Below are 14,834 nucleotides of genomic sequence, written 5' to 3' on the forward strand. Positions count from 1 at the left end.
TTTATTCTTTTATGTAGAGACTGCCCGGTTTGGTCAATGTACATGGCAGAGGGGCATTGCTGGCACATGATGGCATATATCACATTAGTAGATGTGCAGGTGACTGAGCCCCTGATGGTGTGTCTCACATGGTTGGGTCCTCTGATGGTATCACTAGAGTACATATAGGGACAGAGTAGGCAACAGGGTTTGTTACAGGGATTGGTTCCTGCGTTAGTGTTTCTGTGGTGTGGTGTGTAGTTGCTGGTGAGCTTCAGGTTGGGGGGCTGTCTGTAAGCAAGGACAGTGAGAGATCTGTGAGAGTGAGAGATCGTTTTCCAGAATAGGTTGTAAATCATTGATGATGTGCTGGAGAGGTTTTAGCTGGGGGCTGTACGTGATGGCCAGTGATGTTCTGTTATTTTCCTTGTTGGGCCTGTCCTGTAGTGTGCAATTCTTATCCTTGAAGCCCAGCTCAGATTAATCCAAAGGTATGCAGTACTTGCATCCTGTTGGACATCCATTTGACTATTTTCCCCCTTCCTAACACACGTTTTCTGAATTCCTATATTCTTAGAGTAGTTTTGCCTTGTAATAGCTACTTGTTCTCCCTGTGGCCAGCTTTGAATCTCTGCAGGTTTGGAAAAAAATTATTAGCTAGGGTAATTCCTTCACAAGATGTGCTTGAATGTTTGTAGTTTAGATTAAAATGGCACTATAAGTCTTTTAGTTGTACGTTGCATTTTTATATATATAAAATTCCTCAAACCGGGTCATTCTTTTTTTACTCAATTATCTAAGATTCTGGAGAAATTATGCTTTTGAGATCTCTCAAAATGAGGGGAAAATGTTGCTTACATAGGTTGAGTTATAAAACAAGTTCTAAATACTATAATAATATCTTAAATAAATATGTTCAAATATTTAAAAATCCAAATTTTTTAAAAAAGTAATGGATGGGGACCCCTGAAAAACAAAATGTTAATGTATTTTAAGATGCATCTTAAGATGTGTTACAAGAAACACCTTACATGAAATGGCATAAACATGCTACTGTTATTTCTCATAAAGAAACATAAGTGGAAGTCATTTTGTTTGTTGGTAATCCATTATGCATGTGCAAAAACATTTTTTGGTTTTGCTATGTATCTACAGGTTTTGTCTTTCACACATCCTACCTCGTTCCACTCTGCAGAGACATATGAGTCTCTTCTGCAGTGCCTCAGGATGGAAGATGATAAGGTAGCTGAGGCAGCTATTCAGATTTTCAGAAACACAGGCCACAAAATAGAAACAGACCTGCCGCAGATAAGATCGTGAGTGTATTTCTTCACATACTGGTAGTGCCTTTAACACTTAAAAGTCTGTCCCCTCCTTTAACATATTCACCGTGTTGCTACTAAAATAATCTTCCTTTCCTGTTGCTGTGAACATGTATGCCTTTTACCCCACCACCTTGATCCCTTCACTGGTTCCCTGTCTCTTTTCACATTTAAACTCCGTGTCCTCACTTTATTTTTATGTATTTGTTGTAGGTTTAATATAAACACATTATTTAAAAAATCTCCTTAAAATACACACTTAAAAAGCAGGATCTAGTCTACCTCCCATTTTAAAATACCAGCAACAACAAAGATATCATAAAGATTTAATTTAATCCCCCAACATTGTTTCTACCCAATGCTTTCCTTTATGCAGCCTCTCCCATTTTTTTTGAGAAATGGAGAAAAGATGACCCCGAAGGTTAAAAACTCTGGTTATTATGGACCAAGTTGGAAACCGCTTCCAAAAATATGGGATATTCTAACACAAACAATGAGGAGTCCAGGGGCACCTTAAAGACTAACAAATTTATTTGGGCATAAGCTTTCATGGGTAAAAAAAAAACATTTCTTCAACACAGAACACCTGCTATCTGTCAGTCCTGGGTTCCATCTCAGGTGCATCTGCTAACTATAACTGCCTTGAGACATGAGGGGAAAGAGAAGCAATTTCTTCAGCAGTTTTCAAGCTGTATAGGGCTCTGTAAATCAAAACCAACACCTAAAATCAATCTGGAAATCAGTAGGCAGCCAGTGCAGATCATAAGGCAGGGATCGGCAACCTTTCAGAAGTGGTGTGCCAAGTCTTCACTTATTCACTCTAATTTAAGGTTTCATGTGCCAGTAATACATTTTAACATTTTTAGAAGGTCTCTCTCTATAAGTCTATAATATATAACTAAACTATTGTTGTATGTAAAGTAAATAAGATTTTTAAAATGTTTAAGAAGCTTAATTTAAAATTAAATTAAAATGCAGAGTCCCCAGACCAGTGGCCAGGACCCGGGCAGTGTGAGTGCCACTGAAAATCAGCTCGCTTGCCGTCTTTGGCACACATGCCATAGGTTGCCTACCCCTGACATAAGGCATAGGTTTTGTGTGCTTGTGGGAGGAAACGCTGTCTCGTACTCTAGCCTCCAAATTCTGCAGTGGGGAAAGCGAGGGGCCTGAAATAAGGTATGCCAGCAGTTTTGCCAGCATAAACTGTATCCACACTAGGCGTGCTTTGCCAGTATAGTATACCAGTGTAGCTATACTGACAGAGTGCTCCTAGTATAGACCTCACCTCAGGGTTTGACACCTCCAGAACATGCTGTGCTCCCGTTGAGGCAGATAGCTATGACTTGAATTTGAGCAATTTTATCTGACATGGTGAAATTCCTTCTACTGGAGATACTTGATTCATCAACTGAGCAAAAAATTCCTCAGATTAGCCAAGCAAATTAAACAAGATTTTGCAGATATGATGGTGGAAGCAAAGAACCATTTCTTTGCCTCTCTCGCAACCACAAGTAGGAGTTTTAAAAATCTTTATTGCAATCTGTCAGATTTGAGTCTAGATTTGCATCATTGCCATCCTGGCCATCTTCTCTTTTGCTTTGGTTGTTGCAAGCCCTCTATAAATCAAGGTGACCTGTGAGGCAGAAATTATGGAAAAGAGTCCCAGAGGGCACTTCATTTGATGATTGAGGACCAGAGTATTACAATAATTCACCAGTCCATCAATAGTCTATCTGAGGTAAGGAGTTCTCCCTCAGACCCTTTTGGAACTCCTCAGATCCCTCTAGTTCAGTAGTTCTCAAACTTTTTTATACTGGTGACCCCTTTTACATAGCAAGCTTCTGAGTGCGACCCCCCCATATAAATTTAAAACACTTTTTTATATATTTAACACCATTATAAATGCTGGATACAAAGTGCAGTTTCGGGTGGAGGCTGGCAGCTCGTAACCCCCCTCCCCATGTAATAACCTCATGACCCCTGAGGGTCCCAACCCCCAGTTTGAGAACCCCTGCTCTAGTTTCTGAGAGAAGACTATCAAAACAGGTCCCTAGTCCAGACAAGGGAGGTGCGCCCCAACTCGAAATCAAACGAGCCAAAGATCAGTCTGTGACATGGGGATAACGTCGAGAATCTCCACCTCCACTGCAATCCTAAACACCAGACTAAGTATATGCCTAACTAAAATTTGTGCCCGGAACCATCTGGGATAGCTCCTTGGTGACCATGAAATCCTGGATTTTTCAGATGACTGATTGTCTTTGTGGATGTTAAAGTTACCAGGCACTATTGGCTTTGACCATTCCAGTGCCACCATAGTCAGGAACCTCAGCAGATCCCAAAAGGACTTCATTGTACCATTGATATGCAAGGTATCTCTGGACTCACACATAAGGTGGAGCTAACTTACCCCCTGCCAAGTCCCTCATTCTCATCAGAGAGAGTAGAATCCTATTTCTCATGTGGCTACAGAAAAAGGCAAAGGACTCTTTACCCACCTCCACAGCATTGTCACCTTTGCCACATACCAAACACACACACTACGCACACATTTTCAATCTACCTCATCAGCAAATTGCATGCTCCCTGACCCCAGAGTCTCAGCTGGGCAGGGTGCCTAGGCTTTCTCCTGGAGCTCCTGCTTGTCAAGATTGGGTTGGGGCCACAATGGCAAGAGTCACTTTCAAGGCACTGCATGGCCCTTTTCTGGATTCAGCCCTCCTCCTCGTATTGTGCTTTATGCTCTGCCTACTCTTCTCACCTTGATGTTCTCTTTGTTTCCTTCTCCCACTCATTTTTGTGCCCTGGTTTCATGCTGCTCTTTGTGTGGAATGACCCCCCTTTGACAGTGAATGTTGTCCTCAGTCTCAGCTTTAAAATCTTTACTCAGAGCCCACTACTTTTATCTAGCTGTACACAATCAATCTCTAATCAACATGTATTTCAGAACTTCATTTGTTGCAATACTAGTCTGTCCCTTTTTTCATCTATTCACTGTTGTTTCCAAAGATTATATGATTTCTATTGTAAATTTTTTGTGGCAGAGATAGGGTCTCTATTTTCTGTAAAGCACAATATGAAGTTATGGCGCTATATCAATATTTAAATAACATGATTTTTCTAAGACCACTGATAATTTCAGTACTATCACAAGAGAGTACAGCCATCTGATACATCCTTCTTGGAAATCTGGTGTAATCCCCATTTATATTGGCGAGCTCAAAATTAATTTGAATCCTGCACTATCTTGTTTCCTTAGTCACGTAATTAAACCTACCATGGAAGATGTAGCTGCTTAAGAGAGAGTCATTCAGACAGACATCTGTAAATCACCAGCTTGGAATACTCTGCTAACATTGTTAACGTATTTTAGCATTCTTCCAGTTTTCCTACTTTAAGGAAAAAAAAACAAACCTGAGACTTCATTGTTCAGCTCTGAACACTGCTTCAATCTGTTCTTGCTACCTCTGCTTCTGTAGAGAGTGTATGGACTTTATTAGTGAAAAGTGGATGGCAAATAATCTATTTACTGGTGAAGTATATTGTGCCTTACAATAAACTTTCCTTTTTTAACATATGATTCAATTTCTAGATGAGGGCCATTTGTTTACATGCATTTGTCTCATTATTATCCTTCCTGAACAGCTTTCAAAAGAGAGCTTGATGCTGAAGATTTTCATTCTGTGATCAGGGACCTGCATTGGTGAAGAGTTCAACCAGCAAATATTACTGGAATTAATGTTTTGTTCGTTATAAATATTTTATTTTGAAATATTGTTTAATTTTTCCAGGACATTAATTCCTATTTTGCATCAGAAAGCAAAGAGAGGTACTCCTCACCAAGCAAAACAGGCTGTCCACTGTATACATGCCATTTTCTCAAATAAAGAAGTGCAACTTGCACAGATCTTTGAGGTATGTTTGCCAAATGTGGTATAATGTTTTTATTGAATTTTGTTAAAATAATTTGCGTCTCTTCACTTTTAAATTTGCAATTAAGAAAACTAACTTCTTCTTGATTGCCGTAGAATCCATGCATAATTCAGGATCTGAAAGACTCAATTGAACCCTTAGTGCTGGAACTCTGTGCTTAAGCTGTTTCTAGTAATACTTAGGAGAGAGTGCAAATACATGCTCTTACCCTACCCCCAGTGACACTGTCTGGACACTGAGTAACACTTCTAGCATACACAGAGAAAATATCCCTTCTCAGTATTCTGGCAGCTATTAAGATGAAAGGGAAATGCATGTTATTTATGCTTTGATAGAAGGCTCTGTTCACAGATGTTTTCTAGCTTTGCCTCCTAATGCTCTCCACCTAATTGTGATCAGGCTAGTTACTCCTGTTCACAGTGTAACTGGATTAATTTTAAAATATTATGTTTCCATATAGCTGAGTTATCTGATTTTTTTGATCTTTAGCCACTGCACAAGGCCACCCATCCTAAAAATAGCTAATATGTTCAATGTCTGAGTAGTAGTTCTACTGAAAAGGTTAGAATAGAATGGAATCATTTTTGTCTTGTGTAGTCCAGCTTGCTAACAAGGTGTGTTCTATATGAACTGTAACATCTAAACAAGTGGACTAATTTACAGGAGTGCTGAGCTTCTATTTACTAGTTTGAGATCTTCGGTCCTCTAGAAAATGAAGCTACTTAATTAGACACAACTTCTGGTACCAGTATTTGAAAATTTGGGCCTAAAAGAATGTTACTGAGTCATTTCACTTGGGATGCTATGAAAAATTCTATTGCTGATCTGACATTCATAGTAACGCACAAAACTTCCATTGAGTTTCAAGAAATGCAGAATCAGGTCTTGTCTATACAAGGACACTCAGGGAAGTTAACCTGAATTAACTAATAACTATTTAAGCTGCATTAAACCCATGTGGACACTCTTATTCAGAACTGAAATATGCTTAATTTGGTTTAGCTTAACACGCCAAAGATAAATTGAAATAAGGATATTTTAATTCTGAAAGAGCATGTCCACATGGGTTTACAGTGGTTTAACTACTGCACTTTCAGTTCACATCTAAAGTTAATTCAGATTAATTTTCCTGAGTGTCCCTGTGTATACAAGCCCTCAGGTCCCTAGTTAGTGTTTAAAAAGAAAAAAAAAAAAAAAGCTAACCTTTTATCACTACTATAATTTCACACACCATAATTCTGTAATTAAGATAGCTATTTTCACTATCCTGTAAATTACAGCAGGAAATGTTTTATAGACAAAAAGTTGTCTTGGTTTCATGAAATGTCATTTGGGAGGCAAGTGCAGTTAATCCGCAGGCCAGTAATGAAATAAATTAGTTCATTAAGCTGTTCAGGCATTCACACTCAACAATTTATCATTCATTTTGAATAGAAATTTTTCTTCCCCCAGCCTCTTAGTAGAAGTTTGAATGCTGATGTTCCAGAGCAACTTATAACTCCATTAGTCTCTTTGGGCCACATTTCTATGTTAGCTCCAGACCAGTTTGCTTCTCCAATGAAATCTGTGGTTGCAAACTTCATCGTGAAAGATCTCCTCATGAATGATAGGGTAAGATTTATTTTATAAGTCCTTACTTTTCTGTTTTGCTTATGATTGAGTCTCTGTAGGCTATTCAGCTGTTAAGTTTTTGTGATTAGGCCAATTAACTCTTAATGTTAATCTAAGGGTATGTCTACACTACCAAATTAGGTCAATTTAATAGAAGTCGATTTTTTTAGAAATCAATTTGATACAGTTGATTGTGTGTGTCCCCACTAAGCACGTTAAGTCGGCGGTGTGCATCCACAGTAACGAGGCTAGCATCGACTTTCGGAGCTTTGCACTGTAGTAGCTATCCCACAATTCCCGCAGTCTCTGCCACCCATTGGAATTCTGAGTTGAGCTCCCAATGCCTGATGTTGCGGTGGTTCTGAGTACATGTCATCAGGCCCCCTCCTTTCCTCCCTCTGTGAAAGCAGTAGCAAAAAATCGTTTCTCGCCTTTTTTCCTGGGTTACTCATGCAGACGACATACTACGGCAAGCATGGAGCCCACTCAGCTCACTGTCACTGTGTCCTGGGTGCTGCTGGCAGACGCGATACTGCAGTGCTACACAGCAGCATCCCCTTGCCTTTCCTTGCGGACGGCAGACAGTACAATACAACTGCTAGCTGTTGTCATTGTCCCGTGGGTGCTCCTGGCCGACCTCAGTTAGGTTGGTCGTGGGCTCCTGGGCAGACATGAGTGTTCCTGGCCGGCCTCAGTGAGGTCGGTCAGGGACGCCTGAGCAAAAAAGGGAATGAATCCAGGTCATTCTCGTCTTTAAATTTTGTCTAATGGAGATTCAGTCCTGCCTGGAATATCATGCCAGCTGGAGGCTTCTGCCTCAGGCTGCTCTCCCAGTCGGCAGCACCGCATGGTCACACCTACCCCTTGCTCCTGTGGCTCATGAAGCCTGGACAGTAGTAAGGAGCAGTTCAAGTATAGGCTGAGCAAGTGCATAATGGTGATAGAATGTGTCTTTGGACGTTTAAAAGTTCGCTGGCGCAGTTTACAGACTTGGCTAGACCTTAGCGAAACCAATATCCCCATCGTTATTACTGCTTGCTGTGTACTCCACAATATCTGTGAGAGTAAGAGGGAGACGTTTATGGCAGAGTGGGAGGTTGAGGAAAATCGCCTGTCCGCTGATTATGTGCAACCAGACAGTAGGGCGGTTAGAAGAGCACAGCAGGGTGCACTGTGCATCAGAGAAGCTTTAAAAACCAGTTTCATGACTGGACAGTCTATGGTGTGAAAGTTCTGGTTCTTTCTCCCTGATGAAAACCTGCCCCCTTGGTTCACTTCACTTCCCTGTAAGCCAACCGCTCTCCACTCCCCCCTTTGATCTCCACTTGCAGAGGCATTGAAGTTGTTGTTGTTTCAAATTCATGCATTCTTTATTAATTTGTCACACAAATGAGGGTATAACTGCCAAGGTAGCCCGGGAGGGGTGGGGGAGGAAGTAAGCACGGGTGGGTAGTTGTAGGGGCACCCCCTACAATGGCATGCAGCTCATCATAGAAGCAGCATGTCTGGGGCTCTGACCTGGAGCGGCTGTTTGCCTCTCTGGTTCTTTGGTAGGCTTCACTCGGCGCTGGTGCAGGTCCCCGTTATAACCTCTGTCCTACATGCTCTGGAAGATTTTTTCAAATATTCCGGTATTTCGTCTTTTGGAACAGAGTTCGAATAGCGTGGATTCATCTCCCCATAGAGTGATCAGATGCAGTACCTCCCGTTCGGTCCATGCTGGAGCTCTTTTGCGATTCTGGGTCTCTATGGTCACCTGTGCTGATGAGCTCTGCATGGTCACCTGTGCTAATCAGCTCGCTATGCTGGCCAAACAGGAAATGAAATTCAAAAGTTCCCTGGCCAGTGCATCTGAGTTGAGAGTGCTGTCCAGAGCGGTCACAATGGAGCACTCTGGGATAGCTCCCAGAGGCCAATACTGTAGAATTGTGTCCACACTACCCCAAATTCGACCCAGGGGGGTTGATTTCAGCACTAATCCCCTCATCGAAGAGGTGTAGAGAAACCAATTTTAAGAGCCCTTTAAGTCGACAATAATAGCTTCATCGTGTGGACGGGTACACGGTTAAATTGATCTAGCACTGCTAAATTTGACCTAAGCTCGTAGTGTAGACCAGGGCTAAGGATACGTCTATGCTGCCAAAAAAACCTGCCGCACCAAGTCTCGGAGTCACGGGGTTCAGACTGTGGGTCTAAAAATAGTAATGTAGACTTTCCCACTCAGTCTGGAGCCTGGACTCCGAAACCCAGCAACCAGGGAGGGTCTTGGAGCCTGGGCTCCAGCCTGAGCAGCAACATTTTAGCCCCGCAGTTCAATCCCCATGAGCCCAGGACTCTGACACTTTCTGCTATGGGTTTTTCTTTGCAGTATAGTCATATCCTAAATGTCTAATATTTGATATCATATGTAAAAGGTGGTACATATGGTAGTTAATCTAATCTTTACAGTCTTTGTTTTAATTTTTTACATGTTTTTGTTTGTGAATCCATCTTTAAACTTGTATAAATATCTGTAGTCAACAGGTGAGAAAAATGGGAAATTGTGGTCCCCAGATGAAGAAGTTTCCCCAGAGGTTCTAGCAAAGGTGAATATTTTTTTTGTATTAAGATGTGCACAATATTTGAAATAAGAGTTTAGTTACTTGATAGCATATCATGGACATCTCTAAACACTACCAATAGAGAATGTTAAAAGAAATATTACCAACTAATTTTGGTTATAGTTGTCTTTCAGAATAGCCTAAAAACGTATTAAATAGCTTAATTTCCGCTAAACTAAAATTGAGAGATAGAAGGTGGGGGAGGTCATATCTTTTATTGGACTAACTTCCTTTGGTCAGAGAGAGGCAAGCTTTCAAGCTCAACAGAGCGCTTCTTCAGGTCTGGGAAAGGTACTATGATTGTCACAACTAAATACAAGGTCAAACAGATAGTTTAGCATAAGTAGTTAGCACATATTCTAAGGCAGGGATAGTCAATAGGCAGACCGTGGTCCAAATCCAGACTGCCAGACATTTTTCACTGGATCACAGGGGCAGAGGCGATGTGTGGTCATATCCTTTCCCCCCATTTCTCCTGATGCCAGTGGAGGATATGCCCAGAAGCTAGGAGGCAGCACCTGCCCCTGGCAGCAGTGCTCTCCATCAGCAGGGAAGGCAAAACAGTCTCATGTTGAGAGGAGGAGGAAGAGCTTAGGCAGCCGCCCTGCTACTTCCTCCCTCCCCACACTGCAGGGACACATGGAGAGTGCTGCTCTCAGGGGGAATGCTACTTCCGTGCACTCCCTGGAGCCTCCCTCCCTCCTAGCGGTCCCCAGAGCCTTCTCCAGCCCCCTCATCCACCCACTTCCCTGCTCTAATCGGCCTCTTTCCCTACCCAGTCCACCTCCGATCACCCACTTCTGCCACATCGCAGCTTCCCTCCATCTCACCAGGGCTGTTATTTGGAGTCTCCTTGGTCCCTCCCGCTAACCGGAGCCTCCTTCCTGCCCCTCTGCTATCTCAGCCCCCAAAGGGGCATTGCACTGCTACCTGGATCATAGTCCAACAGCTTCACCTCCTGGCTCTGAGCTCAAAAATACTCACACACACTCACATCCTCCTTTGCTGCCCAGATCTCAGCCCATGCCCATTCCTCTTCCCCCGTCCCATCTCTGCTGGTTGACTCAAACGGGGACAAAGAGAAACGTTTGCAGGGGACAAATAGCAATTCCAAGTGGCTCTAGCCAGCCCCGTGCATCCCAATTTCAGTTTAAGGAAATAAGGTCACCTAACTCTGAGCAGGGTGGGTGGGAGCTTGGGGAGACAATTGGGGAGTTAGGGAAGGGAAACTGGGGTGGGAGGTGAGCTTGGCCTTGATTATACGTTGACCAAGAAATTTGGAACTTGACAAAAAACAGACTACTCCTGTTATAAGGGACGATTCAAAGTGAAGGGGCCCATTATCACCTCTGTAGTCATAGGGCGTAAAGGTGGAGGGGAGGCCTTGGGGCTCTGAACTTTAGCCACCAGGTGGGGCTTGGGGCTTCAGCCACTGGGGGTGAGGTGGAGTTTGGTGATCCAGCTTCAGCTATGGAGGGGGGGGAGGGAGGTGGGCCTTGGTACACCAGGCTTCAGCCCTGCAGGGTGCACCGGGGCTCAAAGCTTTAGCCTGGGTGGGAGTGCTGGGGCTTGGGGTTCCCTGTGGCTCTGCTCCTGGTTTCAAGCACCAGGGCTCGGGGCTCCAGGCTTTAGCTCTGCAGGGAGCACCAGTGCTCTGGGCTTCAGCCCCACGGCTCTGGTTTCAGCCTCACAAGGGGTGCCAGGACTCTGGGCATTAGTCCTAGGGGGAGCACTGGGGTTCTGGGCTCTCTATGGCTCTGCTCCTAGTTTCAGCCCTGCAGGGCACCAGAGCTTAGGGTGCTGGCTTCAGCCCCACAGGGAGTGCTGGGACTTGGGGCTCTGAGCTTCAACCCTGCAGGGAGCGCTGGGACTTGGGGCTCCAGTCTTCACCCCCTCCGGTTGCTCTGGGGCTTGGGTATTAGGGCTTCAACCAGCAGGGAGCACTGAGGCTATGGCTTCAGCTGGGACTCGGGGCTTTAGACCTAGGGTGAATGCTGGGGTTTGGGGCTCCCCGCTTCTCCACTTCCAGTTTCAGCCCCGGAGGTGCACCGGGGCTCAGGGGGCCAAGCTTCAGCTGTGCAGCCCTGTGGCCCCCTGAAACTGGTTCATGTTCCCCTGGTTGAGAACTGCTGTGTTGGAATATGTGCTAGCTACTTAGGCTAAACTATCTGTTTTATCTTGTATTTAGCTATGACACTCTGAGTACCTTTCACAAACCAGAAGAGCTTTGTGTAGCTCGAAAACTTGTCTCTCTCACCAACAGAAGTTGGTCCAATGAAAAGAGATTTCCTCTCCCACTTGTCATTCTAATATCCTGGGACTGACACAGCTAGAACAACTGCTTCTTAAAACTAAAACTTTGTAACTGCTTATAGTATTGTAGCTTATGTGGCCATAGAAATACACACTGTTGCAATGTCAGTGGAAATTGTGCGGTTAGGTGTCCTGTCCTATCTTCTGGGTATTGAGTATTCTGAATGTTAAGCTTTACTTTGTTTTATGCAGAGATTCAAATTACTAGTTCTTCTGGTTCTAAAGGTATCCTGTAAACTGATGCACTGTCATATTACTGAATCTATAGGCAGACCAAGCTGAAATAACAACAGAGTGTGATGAACTCCTTTCACCCATCTTTACAGGATATTTAGTGTGAACCTAATTATGTCTAAGGTTAAGATTCTGTCATGGGTATTTGTAATAAGTCAGGGACATGTGGGTAATAAAAAATGCACAGAAGCCCACGACCAGTCAACTTTTACTAAAAATACCTGGGAGTGGGAGAGAGACTAACAGTCAGAGCGCTGCCTGGGGCTGACCCCTGGCAGCTGCTTCTGTGGCAGGGGTTCGCTGCTGCTTCAACCATGGGACTGACCACTGCTCCGACGGCCCGAGGCCTGATAGCTGCTCCAGCCCTGCCATTGTGAAAGAAGTCCCAGAAGGTCATGGAGTCCATGAGCTCTCTGACAGAATCGTAGTTTTAATTATGACCATTTCAGAGGTGAATGTCTGGTTGATGGATAGCAACTTTTTTTTACTGGTAGACTTTTTTGAGGTATAGGAAGTCCCTACCTCTGTGTCTATATTTTCCATTTTCCTTTAGTAAAATATAATCTATATTCATCTGATTTCTTCTACTCTTTTATAGGATTGTCGTCTTTTTGCTGCTGTTATCAAATATTCAGTAGAATCATCCAGAAACCATTTTGCACCTTTTCATTTATTTCCCCTCAACTTCTGTATCAAGTCTAACCTTTTCATCTTCACCTCCAAGGCTTTGGAAATTTCTCCCAATGTCTACAGAACATCTCTCCTTTCTTACTGTTCCACTTCAAAGTCTCTTTGCTTATCCCAATCCCCTTGTCTGTCTTCTCTCTATATATCCTTCTCTCAGCTTATTTTTTCTTCCTTACTGCATCCCCATCCCGATATGCCATGTGTTTATCCATTCTTTGCTTAAATACCTGCTTCTAAAACTCTTTTTCAAGCAAGGAACTACATCCACTTTTCCAGATGAATAAAAAGTTTACTACTTCATTCTTTTCCTTTTTAAAGTCTGCATTTTATTGAGCAGTAGCCTATTCAGATTATAATTTGATTACAGTAGATTTTGGTGTTTTATTTACCTTAGTAGCTATTAAAATTATCAATTTGTTCTCATGTGTTCATCTTTAATAGGTGCAAGCAATTAAACTTTTGGTACGCTGGCTCTTGGGTATGAAAAACAACCAGTCTAAATCTGCAAATTCAACACTCCGGTTATTATCAGCTATGCTGGTCAGTGAAGGAGACTTAACAGAACAGAAGAGAATCAGGTCAAATTATGTTTTTTTCTTTTTCAGACTCTTCCATCTATTTTGTTGTAGAATTTCAGTGAATTTTAGGAATTTAGGGTTTTTTCAATAGCTGAGAGAGGATTTTTGGCAGGATTTTACAAGGTGTGCAGAGAACAGGATAATGGGGCAATGTAAAACAGCTGGTCAGAGAGTATAATTATAGTTGCTGAATGGCATATATATAAAAAGTATGTGTGTTGCTACCCCCAATCTAAATTTAATAGCAATCTAATTGGAACCTTGTAGCCATCTTAATGCTTATTAGAAAAGGAGTAAAAGACCTCTGGGAACATCTTTCCATTATTAGGATTGATTGATCAGCTTTAATATGTTTAAGACCCCAGCAGCTTCTGTTGGAGCTCCCAAGGATGGGATCACTTCATACCTCCAATCACATAGACCATAAATGGAGAACCAGAGGAAAGGGAAGGAAAACCCTGGAACAAAAATATTACAGATTCCACTCTTCCAGAATATAGGAGAGATAGGAAATGGTGTCAGTGCATGGGTTCTATCTTAATTATGATAGTTACTTCTCCGTTAAGCCAGCCTTGCAGAAATAAATATTCAGACAGACAGCAGCAACAAAATGCTAGTTTAACCCCCTCAGTTAATTTCAAAGCCTAAATATACATTTCTATGTACATGGTAATTTTGAGGGGCTCTCTGATACCATGATTACGTGCTCTATATAAAAGTCTAGATGGGATAAAACCATTTACATTCATAAATTTGGAAATCTAAGTGACAAACTGCAAATGTGGTATCTTTCCTCCAGCCTAGAGGATAGCCATATATGTACTTTTTACTGTTGCTAGAAGTTTCTGTTAAAGAAGGCCCCATCTTGCCAGGAGATCTACATTGACAGACCCCCATTGACTTCAGTAGATTGGAATCCACCTTCATGATTTCCCCCCCAAGATCAGGACCTAAGCCATCGTCAGGAGCTTGTAGAGTGATAGGTTTGCCCTGGATCATTGCAGTCCCAAGTCTTTTACAGAACTGAAGTGGAAACCAAAGACTTACAGTTTGAGCATTTGGAACATTGTGTGCCTAGACATTTATAACTTTTTAATGTAGAATTTAATGTTAGATAAGAAGAAGTTGTATGTTATAGAAAACTTTTATCTGATCATTTGGTTCTGGGATTCAGAGCCACCAGTCCAGACTAACCTCTTTGATTTTTACTGAGCCCATCAATTTGCCAGTGACCAGATAATTTTGTTGGGAATTCCTTCCCTTTGATGGTAGTCCAAGTCTCCACTTTCTGCTGAGAGCTTCCTCTTATTATTCAAGGGAAGAAAAGAATTGAAGGAAGTGAAAATTGTCAGCAGGTGTGAGCAAGAACTGTTAAACTCTATAATCAACCAATATTGTTCTAGGATGAAAAGAGGAATATTTTACTTATGAGCATATAATCTTCTGGCAAGTTACAGCAAACAAGTAACTAAAAAAACAAACCCTGGACAATATCAATGATAAGCTTGAAATACTAGATATTACACAGTGGGAAAAAATAATATAAAAATGAAACCTGCAGTGTCAGTCTTTTGGAG

At 42.4% G+C, this 14,834-nt stretch overlaps 1 protein-coding gene across 4 annotated transcripts in view; it reads left to right on the top strand.

Moving 5' to 3' along the window:
• PDS5A (PDS5 cohesin associated factor A) overlaps positions 1 to 14,834 on the top strand; it is a 173,020-nt gene that overhangs the window by 130,374 nt on the left and 27,812 nt on the right. For all 4 annotated transcript variants that reach the window (XM_050947361.1, XM_050947358.1, XM_050947359.1 and 1 more), the window contains 5 exons: positions 1,135 to 1,295; positions 5,093 to 5,216; positions 6,687 to 6,845; positions 9,362 to 9,430; positions 13,121 to 13,257. In XM_050947361.1, the coding sequence (XP_050803318.1) occupies positions 1,135 to 1,295; positions 5,093 to 5,216; positions 6,687 to 6,845; positions 9,362 to 9,430; positions 13,121 to 13,257 (650 nt within the window). The remainder of the gene's footprint in view (positions 1 to 1,134; positions 1,296 to 5,092; positions 5,217 to 6,686; positions 6,846 to 9,361; positions 9,431 to 13,120; positions 13,258 to 14,834) is intronic.

This window comes from Gopherus flavomarginatus, chromosome 3, assembly GCF_025201925.1.
Source record: "Gopherus flavomarginatus isolate rGopFla2 chromosome 3, rGopFla2.mat.asm, whole genome shotgun sequence".
In the NCBI taxonomy this organism is placed as follows: domain Eukaryota; kingdom Metazoa; phylum Chordata; order Testudines; family Testudinidae; genus Gopherus; species Gopherus flavomarginatus.